Source organism: Elephas maximus, chromosome 14 (assembly GCF_024166365.1).
Source record: "Elephas maximus indicus isolate mEleMax1 chromosome 14, mEleMax1 primary haplotype, whole genome shotgun sequence".
Classification (NCBI taxonomy): Eukaryota; Metazoa; Chordata; class Mammalia; order Proboscidea; family Elephantidae; genus Elephas; species Elephas maximus.
The window spans coordinates 39,471,288-39,493,345 of record NC_064832.1 but is presented as its reverse complement, the minus strand read 5'-3'; the positions used below and the strand labels follow the sequence as shown (position 1 = coordinate 39,493,345).

Genomic DNA, 22,058 nt, shown 5'->3' with positions numbered 1-22,058 from the left:
TGATGGACTGGAATAAACGTAAAATATATTGGACATAGAGGAAGCAGAAGCCAAAGCAACACCATTATCACAGAGAAATCGAAGAAGATAGAGACAGAAGTCTGTGGTAGGCCTGAGCCTTGAAAAGGATTGTTCCAGTCAACCTTCTAAAGATCTGATGTGACCAGTGGCATACGCTCTGTGATGGCTTATTGCAAGTAAATTTTATAATAAAATAAATTTGAAAAAGTTGAAGTAAATTCTTGGATAGTCTTATGAATGTTCTTCTATGTGGGAAAACAAAAATATTGGGGACAGAGAGTAGGGCAGATTGTGAAATAAAAGGCAAGATAACAGGATGAGCTACAGAATATAAAAGTCAGTCTCCTAAGTTTGAGTATAAACTACTTAATTTGATACAGAAATCTTGACATTTTCATGAGAAAAAACATTCAAGACGTAGAGCAATGAAAACAATAGAGAATAAAAGAAGGAAAGATGTTTCACTATATTTGGATAAACATGAAGAAATGGAGGTTTTACACTAGACAGAAGTGGGAGAAAGGACTTGGTTTGAATTTAGATACAGGAATAGCTAAGGAGTCAAAGATGATCCCAAGACTTCAACATGTTTTACACAGTTATTATTTTCATTAAAAAAGCCCCATAAACTTGTTGGATTTTAAAATTTTGATTGTATTCAACTTGAGTTTTGATCCAACTAGTTCTTAAACAGAATAAAGAGATCTCAGACCTGATGATGTTTATGATAGTATAGAAAGAAAACTGGAAATATGACCTTATCTGGTAGAGAAGGAAAAGAATAACTATTTGTATTTCTCCAATAACATGAAATGATTGGCTTCAACACTAAAAAAAGAATAACTGGTTAAAAGAATCTGACCTAACACTCCAGCCAAATGATTTAAGATTTTTATAACCTATTATAAAACTTATTTTACGTACTGCCGCAATTTTGTGTTAAAGCTCTGGTTTTGTTTTGTTTTCATATGAAAGCCAGTTCTAAAAATAGTCAAGTCTAAAAATAAGCCAAAACCACAGATTAAGTGTAGCTTTATACATGTACAAATAACAGGGCAGTCTCCACATCTTCTAGGAAAACAGATGTTGGGTCACTTATTCTCAGTGAATTTTCTACGTTGAGTCAAACCTTTGAAATTTGCTCATTAATATGGGCTATATTATTATGACAAAACTCATTAGCCAATCCTATTAATTTAGTTCCTCTTTCCCAGGGAGATCAATACTCATTGCTGTCGAGTCAATTCCAACTCATAGTGACCCTACCGGACTCAGTAGAAGTGCACCCAGAGAGTTTCCAAGGAGCAGATGGTGGATTCAAACTGCCAACTTTTTGGTTACCAGCTGAGCTCTTAACTACTGCCCCACCAGGGCTCCGGCTTTACTAATAAATACATAGTTTTGAGAAAAAGAGTCTTATATATGGCCCCAAGAACATAGTTTCTATCATGAAAACCAATGATTTAACAGTTTACAAAATCTGCAAATGTCAATACAGGGCCTAGTATGTGCTTTGATGAAGTTCAAGGAAGGAAGCCATGTAAAGAGAGAAACAAACTCACTTTAAAAACAGGCTACAGTTACAGTTCTCTATGCTTTTCCAAATATGTACTTTCAAAAAACCACTTTTCTCCTAGATATTTCTCTACAGATTAATGAGCAAAAAGCAAAATCGGAAAAAGAAAAGGGGGTTTCAAAATGAGTGAATAGTTTGCTTATCTCTGCATCAGTTTTCCCAATTCGTGCAGGACATCTGCAAGGTAGACAGATGATAGGCAAAATATTCTTACAGGAACATCATGTGTCTTTCACTTATCACCCATGTTTTTCAACTGGAAGATTAATAAGATAAAAAAAAAAAAAAAAAAGATAGATCAGTTAAATGACCTTATTCTGCGGCAGAAAGAGAAGAGACTAACTTCTTAAAGCAGAAGTGTACCAGGAAGCCGAACGTTAGCAACTTCCGCCTCGGGCTGATCCATCCACACACCGACCAGGAAAGTACAGAGCATTACAACGAAATATTTTTCTTGTGAGCATACTGTCACTCTCCAAAATATGAGAAAATCTATTCTCAGCCTCTTAAACTAATTATTTCACATACTAAGAAAACACCTGTCTTGGTTATCCAGTGTTGCTATAACAGAAATACTACAAGTGGATGGCTTTAACGAAGAGAAATTTATTCTCTCACAGTCTAAGAGGGCAGAAGTCCAAATTCAGGGTGCCAGCTCCAGGAGAAGGCTTTTCTCTCTCTATTGACCCTGGAGGAAGGTCCTTGTCATCAATCTTCCCCTGGTCTATGAGCTTCTAAAGATAGGAACCCTGGGCCCAGAGGACACGCTCTGCTCCCAGTGCTGCTTTCTTGGTGGTATGACGTCCCTATGTCTTTCTGCTCGCTTCTTTTTTATCTCAAAAGAGATTGACTTAAAACATAATCTAATCTTGTAGATTGAGTCCTGCCTTATGAACATAATTGCCGCTAATCCCACTTCATTAATATCATAGAAGTAGGATTTACAACACATAGGAAAATCACATCAGATGACAAAATGGTGGATAATCACACAATACGAGGAATCATGGCCTAGCCAAATTGATACACACATTTTGGGGGGACACAATTCAATCCATAACAATATCCTCCAGGCAGGATACTTTGAGTGATTTATGAGCGGAGCTGAGAGACCTGAGCTGATGAATCCACACACATTCTCTTGCTTGGTTCCTCTTTTAACTCATAAACAGGATGAGATTAACACAGAATCCACAGTTCAAGATTATGATCTCAGGCTACTTTACAACTACAGTTTAAAAATCACAATAAACTGACTAAAGAAACCTGATAGAGACACACTTCTGCATGAAAAAAACTGAAGAGGCATAAAGTATCTTCAATTTTCATTAGAATCCAAGTGTAATTTTTTTTATACTAAAGAAAATATTCATATATACAGCTTCACAAATAAAACTATACTAAATTGGGATAAGTCAAAGAGAAAAAAAATATTGTACTCAACAGGTGTTCTCCATATGATTTCAAAGCAATGGCACCTGGGAAGGTAATACATGCTTGTATTTATCTTTAAGCTCTAAGTGAAATCTAAGATATTTATGCTAAAATCTAACTTGTTTGACGAAATATATTGATGATTCCGGAATTTTGTCCCCATTGTTTGGTAGAAAAGTATTTTCAATGGAAACTATAAGGTCAATGGTGAAGAGATTAGTGATATGATAAATTGCTCACCCTCAGACCAATTTGAGTATGAACTGTGGAAGAGTGAAGATAAATGAACTAGCATACTGAGGCAGCCATTTGGCTTCTGATCTCAAAGACACCAACAGGAGGGATTACATAAGAAGGCAAAGTATTCTTCATAACATCCTCAGTAAAGTTAATTAAAGACATGCCCACTGTGACGTTTAAGGCCAAGGTCAACTTGGCTAGCCCATGATTCTCACTGGTTTGGTAGATATTATGTAATCATCCTCCATTTTTTGATCTGATGTGAGCAGCCAACGAGCTGAAAAGGGACTTTCCTTCTTGGTGTGGCCTACATCCAATATATATATGGATGTTCTGGCAAAACTTTTGGTCTCTCTATCCTGCATCCAATTCGTCATCCTCTGACCTCTGGTTCTTGGGATATGAGCCAGAAGCTGGCCGCCTGACCTGCAGATTTAGGGCCTCGCCAGGCTACTGCAGCCCTGTGAACCAAGAGCCTGCCATCTGACGAGCCGATTTTGCATTTCTCAGCCTCTGCAACCACAAGACAGGAAAAGCCTCTGGTCTGACACCTAACCAATGGATTTGGGACTTGACAGCCTCCACAACTACATGAGTCATTTCTTTGAAATAAATCTCTCTATGTTCTTGTTGTTAGGTACTATCAAGTCACTTCAGACTCACAGCAGCCCTGTGGACATAGTGGGCCTATGTACAACAGAACGGAACACTGCCTGTTTCTGTGCCATCCTCATAATCATTGCTAGTTTGAGCATCATTGTTGCAGCCACTGTGTCGATCCATCTCATCAATGGTCTTCCTCCTTTTCACTGACCCTCTACTTTACCAAGCATGAAGTCCTTCTTCAGGTACTGGTCCCTACTGAGAGCATGTCCACAGTAAATGAGATGAAGTCTCATGTGATCTTCCCTTCTAAGGAGCATTCTGGCTGTACTTCTTCCAAGACAGATTTGTTCATTCTTCTGGCAGTCCATGGTATATTCGATATTCTTTACCAACACCATAATTCAAAGGCATCATACTTCAGTCTTCTTATTCGTTGTCCAGCTTTCACATGCGTATGAGGCAAATGAAAATTCAATGGCTTGAGTCTGGTGCACCTTAGTCCTCAAGGTGCCATCTTTGCTTTTTAACACTTTAAAGAGGTCTTTTACAGCAGATTTGCCCAATGCAATATGTCATTTGACTTCTTTCTTTTAATATTGTGTTTTAGGTGAAAGTTAACAGCCCAAATTAGTTTTTCACTCAAAAATTTTATACATGAATTCTTTTGTGACATTAGTTGCAATCTCCACAATATGTCAGCACTCTCTTTTCCCTTTCCACCCTGAGTTCTCCGTGTCCATTCATCCAGTTTTCCTGACCCTTCTTGCCTTCTTGTCTTTATTTTTGGGCAGATGTTGCCTATTTGGTCTCGTGTACTTGACTGAACTAAAAAGCATGTTCCTCACATGTATTATTGTTCGTTTTACAGACCTGTCTAATCACTGGCTGAAAGGTGGACTTCAGAAGTGGCTTCAGTTCTGAGTTAGCAGGGTATCTGGGGTGATTTCTTGACTGTTCCTTCCATGGGTGTTGATCATGGATCTAAGTAAAATGAAATTCTTGACAACTTCAATTTTTTCTCCATTTGGTCCAATTATGAGGATTTTTGTTTTCTTTATGTAGAGGTATAATCCATACTGAAGGCTGTAGTCTTTGTAGTCTCTGAGCTTTATTAGTAGTGCTTTAAGTCCTCTTCACTTTCAGCAAGCAAGGTTGTATCATCTGTATATTGCAGATGAGTCTTCCTCCAATCCTGATGCCACATTCTTCTACATATAGTCCAGCATTTAGGATTATTTGCTCAGCATACAGATTGAATAAGTATGGTTAAAGATTACAGCCCTCGCACACCCTTCCTGACTTTAAACCATGCAGTATCCCCTGTTATGTTTGAACGACTGTCTCTTGGACTATGTACAGGTTCAGCATCAACATAATTAAGTATTCTAGAAGTGCCGCTCTTCTTATGCTGTCCATAATTTTTATTATCCACACAGCTGAATACCTTAGCACAGTCAATAAAACACAGGTAAACACCTTTCTGGTAGTCTGTGCTTTTGGCCAAGATCCATCTAATATCAGATATGATATGGTTCATTTCACACTATCTTCTGAATCCAGCTTGGATTTCTGACAGTTCCCTGTCAATGTACCACTGCAACTGTTTTTGAATTATCCTCAGTAAAATTTTATGTGTGATATTAATGATATTGTTGATAATTTCTACATTCCATGGAACAACCTTTCTTTGGAATGGGTACAGATATGGATCTCTTCCAGTCGGCTGGCCAGGTAACTGTCATACAAATTTCTTGGCACAGATGAGTAAGCACTTCCAGCATTACATCTGTTCGTTGAAACTAGTATTCCACCAATTCTTCTATACTTCCTCAACATCTCCTCAAAACTTCTTCAATTCTTACCCTTAACAAATTTGAAAACCTAGAGGAAATGGACAAATTTCTAGAAATACACTACCTACCTACACTAACATAAACAGAGGTAGAACAACTAAATAAACCCATAACAAAAGAAGAGATTGAAAAGGTAATTTAAAAACTCCTAACAAAAAAAAAGCCCTGGGCCTGATGGGAGAATTCTACCAAACGTAGAGTTAACACCACTACTACCAAAGGTATTTCAGGGCATAGTAAAGGATGAAATACTCCCAAACTCTTTCTATGAAGCCAGCATAACCCAGATACCAAAACCAGGTAAAGACACCATTAAAAAAAAAAGAAAATTACAGACCTATATCCCTCATAAACTTAGACGCAAAAGTTCTCAACAAAATTCTAACCAACAGAATTCAACAACATATCAAAAAAAAATAATTCACCATGACCAAGTGGGATTCATACCAGGTATGCAGGCATGGTTCAACATTAGAAAAACAATCAATGTAATCCATCACATAAATAAAACAAAAGACAAGAACCACATGATTTTATCAATTGACGCAGAAAAAGCATTTGACAAAGTCAACACCCATTCATGATAAAAGCTCTTGGCAAAATAGGAATAGAAGGAAAATTCCTCAACATAATAAAGGCCATTTATACAAAGCCAACATCATCCTAAATGGAGAGAGTCTAAAAGCATTCCCCTTGAGAAAAGGAACCAGACAAGGATGCCCTTTATCACCACTCTTATTCAACATTGTCCTGGAGGTCCCACCCAGAGCTATTAGGCTAGATAAAGAAATAAAAGGCATCCAAATTGGCAAAGAAGAAGTAAAAGTATCTCTATTTGCAGATGACATGACCTTATACACAGAAAACCCTAAAGAATCCTCAAGAAAACTACTAAAACTAATAGAGGAGTTTAGCAGAGTATCAGGATACAAGGTAAACATACATCAAACAGTTGGATTCCTCTACACCAACAAAGAGAACGTCGAAGAGGAAATCACCAAATCAATCCCATTTACAATAGCCCCTAAAAAAATAAAATAATTAGGAATAAATCTAGCCAGAGACGTAAAAGACCTACACAAAGAAAACTATAAGAAACCAAAAGAGACCTATACAAGTAGAAAAACACACCTTCCTTGTGGGTAGGAAGACTCAACATTAAAAAAATGTCTATTTTACCAAAGCAATCTACAGATACAATGCAATCCCAATCCAAATACTAGTGACATTTTTTAATGAGATGGAGAAACAAATCACCAACTTCATATGGACAGGGAAGAGGCCCCAGATAAGTAAAACATTACCAAAAAAGAAGACCAAAGTGGAAAGGCCTCACACTACCTGATTTTAGAACCTATTATACTGCCACAGTAGTCAAAACAACCTGGTACTGGGACAACGACAGATATATAGACCAATGGAACAGAATTGAGAATCCAGACATAAATCCATCTACATATGAGCAGCTGATATTTGACAAAGCCCCAAAGTCCATTAAATGGGGAAAAGACAGTCTTTCTTTAACAAATGGTGCTGGCATAACTGGATATCCACCTGCAAAAAAATGAAACAAGACCCATGCCTCACACCATGCACAAAAATGAACTCAAAATGGATCAAAGACCTAAATATGAAATCTAAAATGATAAAGATCATAGAAGAAAAAATAAGGACAACGCTAAAAACAAAACAACCCAGTGCTGTCGCCCTAATACATGGCATAAACCGTATATAAAACATTACTAACAATGCACAAACACCAGAAGAGAAGCTAGATAACTGGGAGCTCCTAAAAGTCAAACACCTATGTTCATCCAAAGATTTCACCAAAAAAGTAAAAAGATTACCTACAGACTGGGAAAAAGTTTTTAGCTATGACAGTTCTGATCAGTGTCTGATGTCTAAAATCTATATGATACTGTAAAAACTCAAAAAAAAGACAAATAACCCAATTTAATAAAGGGCAAAGGATATGAACAGGCACTTGACCAAAGAAGCCACCAAAGAAGCAGCTAACAGATACACAAGGAAATGCTCATGATCATTAGCCATTAAAAAAGCAAATCAAAACTACAATGAGATCCCATCTCACCCCAAGAAGGCTGACATTAAACCAAAAAACACAAAATAATAAATGTTGGAGAGGTTGTGGGGAGGCTGAACACTTATACACTGTTGGCGGGAAATGTAAAATGGTACAATCACTTTGGAAATCAATTTGGCACTTCCTTAAAATGCTAGAAATAGAACTACCACATGATCCAGCAACCCCACTCCTTGGAATATATCCTAGAGAAATAAGAGCCTTTACAGGAACAGATATATGCACACCCATGTTCACTGCAGCACTGTTTACAATAGCAAAAAGATGGGAGCAACCAAGGCGCCCATCAATGGATGAATGGATAAATTATGGCATATTCACACGATGGAATACTATGCAATGATTAAGAACAACGATGAATCTGTGAAGGCATTATGCTGAGTGAGATTAGTCAGCTTCAAAACAACAAATATTGTATGAGACCACTATTACAAGAACTGTAGGTAAAGTTTAAACAGAAGGAAATAGTCTTTGATGGTTATGAGGATAGGGAGGGAGGGAGAGGGATATTCACTAACTAGATGGTAGACAAGAATTATTTTAGGTAAAGGGAAGGGCAACACACAACACAGGGGAAGTCAGCATAACTGGACTAAACCAAAAGCAAAGAAGTTTCCTAAAAAAAAAAAAAAAATACAACCAAATAATTCGAAGGCCAGAGTAGCAGGGACAAGGGTCTTGGGACCAGGGTTTCAGGAGACATCTAGGTCATTTGGCCAACAAAATATATTAAGAAAACATTCTGCATCCCACTTTAGTGACAGGCATCTAGGGTCTTAAATGTGAGCAAGCGGCCAGTTAAGATGCATAAATTGGTCTCAACCTACCTGGAACAAAAGAGAATGAAGAACACCAAAGACATATGGTAAAGATGAGCCCAAGAGACAGAAAGAACCACATAAACCAGAGATTCCATCAGCCTGAGACCAGAAGCACTGGATGGTGCCTGGCTACCACCAATCACTGCCCTGACAGGGAACACAACAGGGAATTCCTGAGGGAGCAGAACAGTGGGACGAAGATCTTGAATTCTCGTAAAAAGATCTGGCTTAATGGTCTGATTTAGACTGGAAGGACCCTGATGGTCATGGTCTCCGGACCTTTCATTAGCCCAAGATTGGAACCATTCCCAAAATAACTCTCCAGACAGGGATTGGACTGGGCAATTAAACAGATAATGATACTGGTGAGGAGTGAGCCTCTTGGCTCAAGTAGACACGTGAGACTATGGGCAGCTCCCGTCTGGTGGCGAGATGATAAAGAAGAGCAAGACAGGAGCTGGTTGAATGGACACTGAAACACAGGGTGGGGAGAAGGAATGTGCTGTCTCATTAGGAGGAGAGCAGCTAGGAGTACATAGCAAGGTGTATATAACTTTTTGTATGAGAGACTGACTTGATTTGTAAACTTTCACCTAAAGCATGATAAATAAATTAAAAAAAAAAAATTCCTGAATTCTTCAACACTTGCTCTTGGATAGCTGATAGGCATCTCATACTAAACATGTCCAAACACTCAGTCTTGATCTAACCCCTGTATTTTCTGTCTCCAACTTCATCACTTCAGGAAATCTCTCTAAATTCCTCTAGTGAGCCCAGCCTAAGACATCCCCTTAAAAACGTCCTGATTTCCCTCAAATAAATCCCGTAGATCTAGAAACAGTTTACTAAAACTCATTTCAAAATATATTTTTTGTGTGTTCCAAGATCTGCCAATATAGAAATTTATTTTTCTTTCTCTCCATGTATATTTTTCAAGACTCAATGTATCACTACCAATTTAAGTCTCTTCACCCTAATTCGTGTGCTTTGTGGTTTTATAAACTTGGATCACATGCTTCTTCTTAGATATCATGTCTTTTAGACCTTAGAATACTTTTTAGCAAATATTTTAACTTTATAAGCTCTTCAATCACTTGTCTTAATTACCTTTACCTCCTTTTCAAACTCTGTCCTGTCTGTCTTGAAATGTGTTATGAAAACTATACAAAATAATAGAGGTATGGATCCACCACAGTATTCTACAAAGTCAGACTTTGTCTCTAATACCCTTTTCAATGAAACTTAAAATCCTAAATGGTACTTTGGTGCTCTGAAAGAATTAAATTGTCTAAATGAGAGAAAAAATAATCAGAATCTTCACACGTTCCCTTAGAAGAGATTCGTTTGCTTATAGCCTAAAAGTTACCAATACTGTATGACTGGAAGTACTTCTAAACTCTGGCCAGCTCAACCAATAGGCACAAAGTACCTTAAAAAAAAAAAAAAAAGCCAGCACAAATGGAATCATCTTAACATAATCCTTTGAAATAAGAACAGCTTATAAAATTTTCTATGATCTAAGGTCACAACAAACAGTAGTTTAAGTGTCGTACTTCTGAAATAAGACCATTCTTAATATGAATATATTCAGAGTCAGAAATAATAAAAAAGGGAAACCATAGGATACACTAAAAGCACAAAACAAAGATATCCTAAAATGTAAGCAAACAGTATTATGCCCACTTCCAAAATGACTTTCAGACAAAGAATAAAATAGACACTCTTCTACAAGAGGGTGTCATAAACAGCCCAAGACTACATATATAATAATAAAAAAAAATTAGCAGGATAAAGATGTCTTAGACGAGACCATTACAAAAAATACATGACAGAAAATTTTACACTGACGGACGTGAGCTTTAAGCTTGTCTTTTTACATACTATACATACTAACATGTATATCTACCAAAATAATCTATCAAAAGACTATTACCTCTCACTGCAGCTGAAACCCAATTTGTTTAGATTTCTAAATTGCTAATAAGTGGTGTGTGTGTGTGCGTGTATGTACGTGTGTGCGCGCACACACAAGCGCATAATATGACATCAGTCCTGAAAAACAAACACTGGAACGTAGTCCACATCAGGCGTCCTGGAACGCACTTTCAAAAGCTCCAAATAATTATAATTGCACTCTACTTTGTTGTTTCTTCTTTTTGTTGTTTCAGGTATTTATCTGCATCAACAATTGGATAAGTCATAATTTAACAGGAAGGACACTTAGAAATTCTACTGATGATCCAAATGTATACGTTTATAATATAAGTGCTAAAAATAAACACCATACCTGATAGAGCATGATGGGCTCTATGTGGTATCCTAAGGTATCAGCAAAGTTCTTAGTGATGACTGTTTTTCCACAGCCCTACAAATGCAAACACAATCATTCATGGGATATGTCGAAACAACCAAAAGTCAGGAAACAGAAGTTTGCAGGGATGCTGCCATTCTTACTTTTCCTCCAATTAAGCATATGTCCTTAACCACGTGAGACTGCATCATTTCAGCCAGTAGTTGCTTATGGCTTAGAGTCTGTATGAAATGGTCTGAGGTACAAGGTTGACTTAATGGCTTGGTCCCAGCTGGCACCTAAAATTAAGCAGATAAATACAATTAGCATTTGTTTTTCTCAAAATACTAGTAACTTAAAGCATATAGCCATTTAAAAGCCCCCAGTCATTCCTTGCTGAACTCAATTCTATACTGTTAGTGACATTTCTATAGAGCAATTACTCTTTCTCATTCACAGATCTGATGCTCATTTTCACTGAACTTCTAAATCAGCCATCCCTCTAAAATTAAATCCTTATTCTGTCAGATATTTTCGTAAGAGTCAGGTCATTTTCACACTATTTATAACTTTTAATAACAACATCACTCTTAGAGAATGAAGAGTTTTTTCCAAATTCCAGTCATAAGTGCAACATTGAAGTCAGTCCACTGAGTCTCTCTAAAGTCAACAACGATCTCCTGCTTTCTCAAAGCCATGTCCACAAACCTCCTCCACTCTTAGTTTGCACTCAGAAGCATCCACTCTTAAAATCTCTCCTCCCACCCTTCACACCTACTTCTCTGTTTACTTCCCGTTCCTTTCTTATGAGTTTCCCGGGGGCCATATCAGGAAAGGATTTCCATGCTGTGCTGGGGGCTCTGGACTTGATCACAGTATACACAATGTAACCCCTAAAGAATTACAGTTTGGAAGTGACAAGATCAGATCTGCATTTAAGCAAGATCATCCTGGTGGTGACATGGAAGACAAACTAAAAGGGACTGGAGGCACTGAAGCTAGAAAGCCATTACTAAAGGGACGCAAATAATGAAAGTTTGCTCACACTTCACACCTTTGAACATACAGGTATGTGTCAACTGACATCCATGATATGTACTGTGAAATAGGACATTATGTGATTTGGATGTTGTAGAAACACTGTATTATATATAGGAAAGAGATGTGCAGGATGGTCACTGGTTGGGCCTGGGACCTGTGCCGCCACTCCTGTGCTGAAGGACTGCACAAACAAAAACTTTGGCTCCACTACCACCAATCCTATGTGCTCCACCTGGTCTCCAAGAGCTGCACCTGGTCTCTGCCACTGCGCACACTCACCATCTGCTTCCTTCCCCCTGCTTACCTTCCCTGCTCCCCTTAACTGGTTTTAAACTCTTTCAGCCCTACTCACCCCTGCTCCACCTCCTCCCCCAGCCACCTTTCCTGTTTCACCTCCCACCACTGCTACAGCCCAGAAGCCTGGCAGCCGCCATCGCCACCACAGGAATAGTCTCAACCTTGGGCCCAGGCATGACACAAACAGTACCCTTGCAGAGTAGGGCAACTGCCTCACAGGGCATCCCCTCAGTGGCTCCAGAAGCATCTGTGCGGTCCTGCCTAAGATTAGTGTAGGCAGCCACAGATGTACAGACACAGAGCTATAGAGCTAAAGGTAACTTATAAGGGGATCATGAACAAAATTTAAGTCATAAAAATGGAAAAATAAAATACGTCTTAGAAAGTAAAAACTTGTGATTCATTACCTTAATGGTTACCTCTTTTTCTGCAATCTGGACAGTCACAGAAGCTTGGGGGACATGGTTTTCAGTCATCCTCTCCACTCTCACAATCTCTTTAGGAAGTATAGAGCTTCTGGAATCCTGGAGTTCAAAGCGCTGTAAATTACAAGAAAATCGTGTAACTTACTTTTTATTTTAGTATTAATGGTGGTTATCTTGAGAAAAAAGATTCTAATTTAATTAGAACTGATACTCACTCTGTATTATAAAATTAGAGGTTGAAAAAATTAATGAAATGTTTTTCCTGTTCCTCCTAATACTATCCTTTAAAACCATCTGCTAAAGGTGACATAAAAATGGTCCCCAAGATTTACTAAATAACATGAAAAGGAATTCCTGGATTCCTAATCCAGCAGAAGTTCTTAGCCTACATTTCTCGAGAACCAAAGTTTCCAGTTTCCTTGAAAACGATGGTAAGACCCTTGAAAACAGGTTAAACTAAAATAAGGCCTATGTCAGCGGATTTCTTCAACCAACTAAAGTCCATATATTGCCTGAAATTCAAGCAAACAGAACTTACTGGACAGCATTCTATAGTTTGTGTATGGTTAGCTTAACTGATGAAAATAAACTCTAACAATCAATCTCGCACAGCATTTGGTACAGTGCCTTCGCAGTGTGGGTCTCTCAATATTTGTCCAATTGAATTTGAAAGAGCAAGACCATTGTTTCTTTCTCAATGTGGGCCAGTTATCAATGTTCTAACACTGAATACACCCCCTCATACCAGCTTCAAAATAGTTATATCAAAAAAGCCTTGAGAAACCACATGTAAGTATGTGAAAAATGGGAATACTAATTGAAAATCAATTAAATCCTATGTCCTACCGATAGCAGCCTGTTCAACAGGAAAAGCTGAATTCATTTTTTGTATTAAATAGTTAGAAATTATGCCCCTCCCCTGAAAATTCCTACAACAATTTTGGAACAGTATCACTATAGCAAAAGGATTGAACCTCAGTGAAAGAACGTATCATCACTTCTTCAACAAAATGACATAACTATAGAAAACAGGTTTCTGCGAAGAAAATGGTCTTCAACCTCAACATTCTAAAACTAACAACCTAGTTCAAGTCTTCATTTTGGTGCCATAAACACTCAAGGCAAATTGCTTACTCTTTTCCCCAAACCTAGGAAAAATTGTCTATTTGTGCCACTATAAAAAATTTTTAGTTTTACACTTTATACAATTCATGTATGCACATTCCCTATAGACCATTAATTACTGATACCTTAATTTCATGGGAAAAAAAATGCTATACTGTATTTTAAGGGAGCTTAAAAAAAAATTTTTTTTTTCAATAGAGAAGTAAGGTCTTAGCTATATAATTAAAAAAAAAAAATTAGAGCCGTTAAACTCTAGCAAAATAAATATATGAACTTAAAGGTATAATTTTTATCCAAACAATAGTAATGTTAGTATAACTTGATATGAGATTGATGCAGAGCACTCGTATTCCGGAAATGAACACTAATGCCCTGAACCACTTGCCATATTAGTTATGTCCTCATAAATAATTCAAAGCTAAAATATTTCAGTAGAATAAAAATAGTAGGTTAGAATGTGCTAAGACAGTAAAAGAACTCAAGTTGCAATATGAATTACCATTTGCTGGCATAGGAAATTTAGAGGACCGATCATCATAAAGGCAATTCAGGACTAAAATACACATTTAAATCTTTTAGACTACATGACATCATGAAGTAGAAAATCAGAGTTATTTATCTTACCATTATTTTTTTCATTAATGAGTGTTTTCTATGAATTCTTGAACTACAATTAAGCAAACAGCACAGACAGAATCTTTGATTCACTTACATTATTTGAACTGTGAATTATAATTAAATAAAAATAAATGATCTGTAAGGCCTCCATAAAACAAACAAAAAAACCCCACTGCCGTTGACTCAATTCCAACTCATAGCAACCCTATAAGACAGACTGGAACAGCCACATACGTTTCCCAAGGAAAAGCTGGTGGATTCAAACTGTCAACCTTTTGGTTAGCAGCCAAACGGTTAACCACTGTGCCACCCGTGCTCCAAAGGCCTCCACAGTGACCTTCATAATTCCCAATCCTGTCCCACCAAGCTATACATTTTTTTCATACCTTTAGGCCGTCAAGCACTAAAAGAGAAATTCTCCATGCCATGTTGACTGGCTACTGAACAAATATGTGGCCCCAGTATGCTGGGCTCTTTCCCCAAAGCACCTCAGCGACTCAGACAAACCATTATGTCTCTCTTTAGGAGTCAATCTGAGCCAGTCCATCCCACTCTCTGCAGGCAATCTAGCTACCTCCCCTGCCTACAATATAGCCTTTAGGTATAAACTCCTCCACTCCCTACTAGAATATAAGTCCCATTAGGGCAATATCCAAATGTATCTGTCTGGTTCTCCAGAACTGAGAATCACACATGGCACAAAGTCAGTGGTCAATAAAGGTTTCCTTTTCCTTCATTCTCAAAATTATCTATACATTCATCAACCCTTACTTCATTTTCCCACTGTTTCAGCAGAAATCCTTTTGTGTTAAGTATGAGCAGACAGAAAGCCATTAGAAACCCACCTTCACCACCTCACTTTACAGCAACTCCATCATTCCAAGTGCTGGGTAAAAAACATGTTTTTCCATCATTCCAAACCAAGACACAATGGTGCTCTGGAAATTCTTTCCCACCTCCCCCAGCCCATATTTCCATATATATTTTCCATGTATTCAACAGATTTTGTCCCCTCTGCCTATAAAGATGTTTGGGTTCCCTATTACAAAAAAATAAGCAAACAAAACAAAAAGCCATTTCTTGATTCTACATCATTTTTGAGCAGTACACTATCTTTTTGCTTCTGTTCACCACAAAACCTACTTTACAAGTAGTATACAATCACAGCTTCAGCTTCCTCATCTTCTATTTACTGTTTAGCCCACTCATCTTTTACTTACATTTCTACCACTCTACTAGCACTGCTCTTGGTAAGTCTACCAAGAATAACCTATTTGCCAAATTAATTCGTTTTCCTCCTATTTCACTGTCCCCTTCTCAGTTTCTTTTATAGGTTCTTCTTCATTTTCCTGGACAATACACATTAGGGTAGTTCAGGAGTAAAGTTTTTCCATTTTCTACCTATGTTTGCTTTTTAAATAATTTCCTCTAGTTCCATGACTTTAAAAACCACCTATATTTGCACAGCTGCTTAATGTAACTGATGTCAATAAGTTAGACACCTGTAAAAAGTTGAATTTGCAAAAGTTGTATGATAGATACATTTACAACAAAGGAAAAAAAGAGAGTAGCTGCTGAGGCTGCTTATGTACAGCCAAACACTTTGTGAGATTTGGTTCTTTGCTTTGGATGTTAGGGTCACAGTTTCATGGGATATCCCAGTTAACTGGCCTAATATCATGTTCGGTGCTTCTGTTCTACCTCGTAGTTCACTGCATAGGTGCCTAGGGTCTTAAAAGCTTGCAAGTGGCCATTCAAGGTATAACAACTGATCTCTATCTGCCCAAAGAACAGAGGAAGAAGGACAGTCAGGAATAGGGAGAGGAAATGGAAAGTGTGGCTAACTGACTCCATAAAAAACTGCCTCCTTTTCGATGAGACCAGAACTCAATAGTGCCTGGCTACCATTACTGAACAGTTTGATCAAAGATTCCATAGAAGAATCCTGATCAAAAGGGGGGAAATGCAGACAGAATTTCAAATTCTCATGTTATCCAAATTTTCAGGAGCCATGGAGGCTGGATGAATCCCTGAAACTACTGTCCTGAGATAATCTTTAAATCTCAAACCAAAAATATATCCTGAAGTCTTTTCAAAACCAAACAATAGTTTACCCTAACTGGTAAAGAATATCTGCCTTTAGCATCGTGCTCTTTCAAGAATTATCTATATGGGATCAAACTGACAACAGCAACTTGAAAAATTAGACAGGAATGGTAGGGGGCAGTGTATGTTAATGGGGGAGGAATGACTCAAAATAGGAGGATGAGAATGGTTGCACAGCTCAAAGAACATCATCAATGTCAGTGAATTGTACATGTAGAAATTGTTCGTGTATGTTCTGCTGTGCATATTCTCAACAGCAACAAAAAATTATTTTAAAAAATCTGTATGTCTTGTCTCTCAGTTTTCTCTCTCCAGATCAGATCTCTCTCCTGGACTCCTGAATTGTATTTGCAACCACCACCTCAACACTTCCACCTGGACAGCTGGTAGGCATCTCATACTAAACATGTCCAATATTCAGTCTTTCTCTCCCCTCCTCCCCATATCTTCTATCTCCATCTTCATCATTTCAGGTGCTCAGTCCAAATAGCTTAACTCTTTTCTTTGTCTCATACCCTACATTCAATTCTTCAGCAAATTCTACTGAATCTAACTTCAAAATATAACGAAATCTTATCACCCTTACAGGTGGTCAAAGCCAGCTCTCAATCAGAATACAACAACAATCTCCTAATTGGTTTTTCCCTGTTTTCATCCTTTCCCTCCACCATCTATTGTCTACTCAGCAGGCAGAGTGAGCCTGTTAAATTGTTCAGCTACAGAAGCCACTTCTCTGTTCAAAACCTTCTCATAGCTTTCCATCTCACTGAAAGAAGTTCTCCCAATGGCCTACACAGCCCTCTACCATCTGACCTCCTTTATCTTTTTATCTCATCTACTAATCTCTCCTTCACTCATTCTGTCCCCATTACACAGTCTTTTGCTGTTGCCAGTCATGCTCCTGCCTCAGAACTCTTATTCTCTCAGCCTGAAATGTTTTCCTCCCCAGGACTCACTCTTCCTCCTTCAGATCTTTATTCAAATGTCATCTTCTCAGTGAGGGCATCTTTTTTTCAATTTGTCTCAGTTGACATACTATATGCCTTACCTTCTTAGGCTGGGTTTTCTAGAAAAGCAAAACCAGTGAAATACATATATTATACATAAAAAAAAAAAAAAAAAAACACAGAGGGAAACCCTGGTGGCACAGTGGTTAAATGCTATGGCTGCTAACCAAAGGGTTAGCAGTTCAAATCAGTCAGGCGCTCCTTGGAAACTCTATGGGGCAGTTCTACTCTGTCCTATAGGGTCGCTATGAATCGAAATTGACTCGATGCCACTGGGTTTGGTTTTTTTATACACACACACACACACAGATTTATCTCAAGGAAATGGCTCACACAGTTGCAGAGGCTGAGAAGTCCCAAGTCCCAAGAACTGGAGGTCAGATGATGACAAGCTGGATGCAGGATCCAGAGTGAGAGCCTTGTTGGAACATCCATTTATATGCTGTAGGCAGGCCACACCCCCAAGGAAACTCCCTTTCAACTGACTGGCTGTTCTTAGCAGATCGCATCATGGAATTGATGACATCATTACTTAGCTGCCAAACTACATCATAATTGCCAAAACACAGAGGATCATGGCCCAGCCAAATTGACACATAACCTTAACCATCATACATAAGTATTTATTTACTTCCTTACTTCATTGATTGATTGATTGGTTGACTGTTGTCCTTCACGAAAAAAATAAAGGTAGAGGCTTTAGTCCATTTTGCTTACTGCTGTATCTTCAGCACAATAGTGTCTGGCTAGGTGAATGGATGGAAGTATCGATGGATGGAATGGATAATCTTTTTTGACTGAATAAAGTCTTCATTCAACAAGACCTCTCTGCAGCATCTGAAACTATTGCCATTACTTTCTTCTTGAAACTGTCTCTGCCAATGCTCCACTGATAACACTCTCTGCTGTTCTCCTTCCATCTGTCTAATTTGAAGGTTCCTTCCCAACTTGTCCATTCCTTAAAATGCTAGTGCTTTCAGGACTCAGTCTTCAGTTTTTCTTGTAACTATATATGTTCCCATCAGGGTCTCTCGGAAACCCTGGTGGCGTAGTGGTTAAGTGCTACGGCTGCTGACCAAAAGGTTGGCAGTTCGAATCTGCCAGGTGCTCCTTGGAAACTCTATGAGGCAGTTCTACTCTGTCCTATAGGGTCGCTATGAGTCAGAATGGACTCGACGGCAGTGGATTTAGGGTCTCTCCTCCATCTCCATGAATTCAACTAACAGCCAGGCATTAATGATTCCCAAGTATTTAGCTTTAATATCAAAATAGCTCGGGTGGAGGCAATATGGCACATTCATGCAGGACAACACAGGGGATACCCCAAAACCCTGCTGTGGAGCCCCTAGAGCTGTCTCAGATTCAAATCGGTATTTGCAGGTCTGCTAGACAAACCCACCGGGGAACCTGAGATTCAAAAGGACCACATGCCTGCATGTCTGATGTGCAACCAACCAGCTCACCAACACTGTATTGAATTATTGAGTTCCCACCCCAAATGTGCTCCTCTTCTCCATGTTTTCATATTAATTAATGGCCATCTCAGTTGTCCACAGTATGATTCATGAACATTCTGGACTTTGTGTTTTCTCTCACAGCCACCTATCCTACCCATATTTTCTCCATTAATAAGGCCTATTATTCCATCTCTGAAACATTTCTTATGTCCATTCAATCCCTATTTTCACTGCCTACTCTACTCTTGGTCTTTATGGGTTTTCACCAGAGTTATTCATCATTATGATATAAAACAAGCAAACAGACAAAAAAACCACTGCCACCAAGTCAATTCTGACTCACAGTATTGTTACAGGACAGAGTAGAATTGCCCCATATGGCTTCCAAGGCTGTAATCTTTATGGAAACAGACTGCCACATCTTTCTCCAGCAGAGTGGCTGGTGGGTTTGAATCATTGAATTTCCAGCTAGCAGCCAAACGCTTAACCACTGTGTCACCAGGGCTCCCATTCATTATGCTATACTGCTATAAAATCATTACACCGAAATAGATAATTATTTGCATGTCTGATGTACAACCAGACTTTAAGTTCTTCAGGAGCAGAGAACAGATTGTATTCAGTTCTGTATGCCCAGATTACTGCATTCATATAATCATGTACCAAATATTGAATGCTCAGTTAATGCTTGTTGAATTGAAATGAAAACACTAACACAAGATCCTTCCAAGTTTATCAATGGATAAGTAGAGACACAATTCTTTCCAAATCCCCAAGGGAATTTATTAACTTAGCCATTGTTATAATGGAGTCCTACCTAAGGAGGAGTGAAACCAAAATACGGTACTAGAAATATCTGAAACTCATTGTCGTCAAGTCAATTCCAATTCATAGCGACCCTACAGGACAAAGTAAAACTGCCCCATAGGGTTTCCAAAGAGTAGCTGGTAGATGTGAACTGCCAACCTTTTGGTTAGCAGCTGAGCTCTTAACCACTACACCACCAGGGCTCCATGGTACTAGAAGTCTAGATGTATTTGTTACTCTATTGTGACAAAGCATACCAAAGTATACCAAATTTAGAACTGAGTATTTTCTTTAAGATACTCTTAACTAAAAGCCAGAAATGAACTTATAACTACAGAACATCATAATGAGCACTGTTTGGATAAAGTCATCTCAGTTATTTTTATAGCTTGTTAGGAAAAAGGTTTTTGAATTTTAGCTAACTGCATTTTCCTCAAGTAATAATTTTTCCTTAAAAATAGTTTAATTAAGTGATTACACAGCAACTCAAATAGATACATAGCTCATATGTAACTATTCAGTAATTTCCATGACAATGTGGGTCAGAAAACAATAGGTATTGTTTATCAAGGAAAAATTATTGTATGTACATATATACGTTCATGATTTGCTGTCATACTAAATCAAACCAAAACCCAACCCACTGCCATCAAGTCGATTCTTACTCATAGCAACCCAACAGGACAGAGCAGAACTGCCCCGTGGAGTTTCCAAGGGGCACCTGGTAGATTCAAACTGCCGACCTTTTGGTTAGCAGCCATAGCTCTTAACCACTAGCCACCAGGATTTCCTTATACTAAATAGATATTTCTATTCTTTAATTCCACATTTTTTGCAAAATCAGCAATACTAATTTTTGCCTTTCCTAGTTCAGGATTATTTGGAGATAAGGAATATTTTATTCATCTATGAACAGTAGTTTGAAATAATACTTTGAGGAAATTTTAGAAACTCTGAGTGATAGTCTGCCCCAGAACAGTCAATAAAGATTTATACCAATCAGTAGACTTTTCCATTCTTAAAGGAGAGATTTAACAATCAAATCTGGTTGTATGTATCAGTGTACAAAGTTCTTACAATAAGAAAGTTCTTTATTAAACTTAGTCAAATAGACTCAACCCCCCGTCTGACTATCTACTAAGGAGTTGGAAAAGTGCAAGCATTCTGCATTAACTAGCCCTTCACATAATTAAGGCAAGAGAAGACAACGACCCTTTTTCTTCCCTTAATACCAATCCTTCGTTTTTCCTTTTTTTCTTTTTAAATAAATTCTACTTTAAAATCAAATTTAAAATAATTTATATTTGTTACATGGACCCTCAGTCATTTTCCTATGTTTTCTTTCATTATTAAGTCAAAATAAGTCAAACAAAATCAAGCAATACCAGCTACCTTCTTTAGAAAATTAAACATTTTAAAGGTGTTCTGTAACTTCATATAATTCGTGTAACTAATTTTGAAATTAGAGACCTGAAACACATCGATCAAAGTGGTTTTCTTCAGAAAAATAAAGACCTTTGTTTGTAACTGGCTTATGCAGACAATGAATATCTTCTCTCAGTTATGTCATAAAAACTTGACATAGCTTCATTTTATCACAGATGTCTGTGACAGTTTCTTCCTCCCTCGGTATCTGCCCTTGTTCCAGGATGTCTGTGGGGCACTGAGGGAGCTCACCTGGAATCACAGCCTGTTATCTTCAACACTAGGTGCTCTACTTCAGTTGCAATTTAGCTCAGATGTTGATTAAATTAAAATGAGTTCTAGTTCTACTTTTTGCAGTACCTAGAATAAAACTTGAAGTGAACTGTATAATCAGAAGATGGTAGTTTCCTCACTTCTTGGGCCTATGAACCGATTTCTCCATTCCCCATTTCAAATGGTTCTTCACTACCCCCTTAACATCCTTCCGCGTTCCCTCCCTTCTATCCCCCATTTCTTCCCTCTATCCTTCTCTTTCTCTCTTACACACAGACACGCACGCACACACACACACACGTGCTATTCACTGGCCCCAGCCCTGCTTCTATTCTATGCTGTTTCTTCTACTTTCTTTCACCTCTTTCTTGACCATTGTTTCCCCCTTGCTTCTGCTTTTCTGTCCCTGACTACACTTCTCAGCATATATGAGGAAGAGCTATGATTACTATTAACATCACCAATCAATGAAAATATTGTTTCTTTGGGTTCTTTGGCTAGCTGTCTGCAAAAAATCTCACTGAAGTAACTA

The 22,058-nt window shown here is 38.0% G+C and overlaps 1 protein-coding gene across 2 annotated transcripts in view; it reads right to left on the bottom strand.

The window, feature by feature from the left end:
- The window catches only part of VWA8 (von Willebrand factor A domain containing 8), a 481,697-nt gene that overhangs the window by 348,934 nt on the left and 110,705 nt on the right, over window positions 1-22,058 (bottom strand). For both annotated transcript variants that reach the window (XM_049853196.1, XM_049853197.1), the window contains exons 10-12: window positions 12,691-12,822; window positions 11,110-11,244; window positions 10,943-11,020 (exon numbers count right to left, since the gene is read on the bottom strand). In XM_049853196.1, coding sequence (XP_049709153.1) covers window positions 10,943-11,020; window positions 11,110-11,244; window positions 12,691-12,822 — 345 coding nt within the window. The remainder of the gene's footprint in view (window positions 1-10,942; window positions 11,021-11,109; window positions 11,245-12,690; window positions 12,823-22,058) is intronic.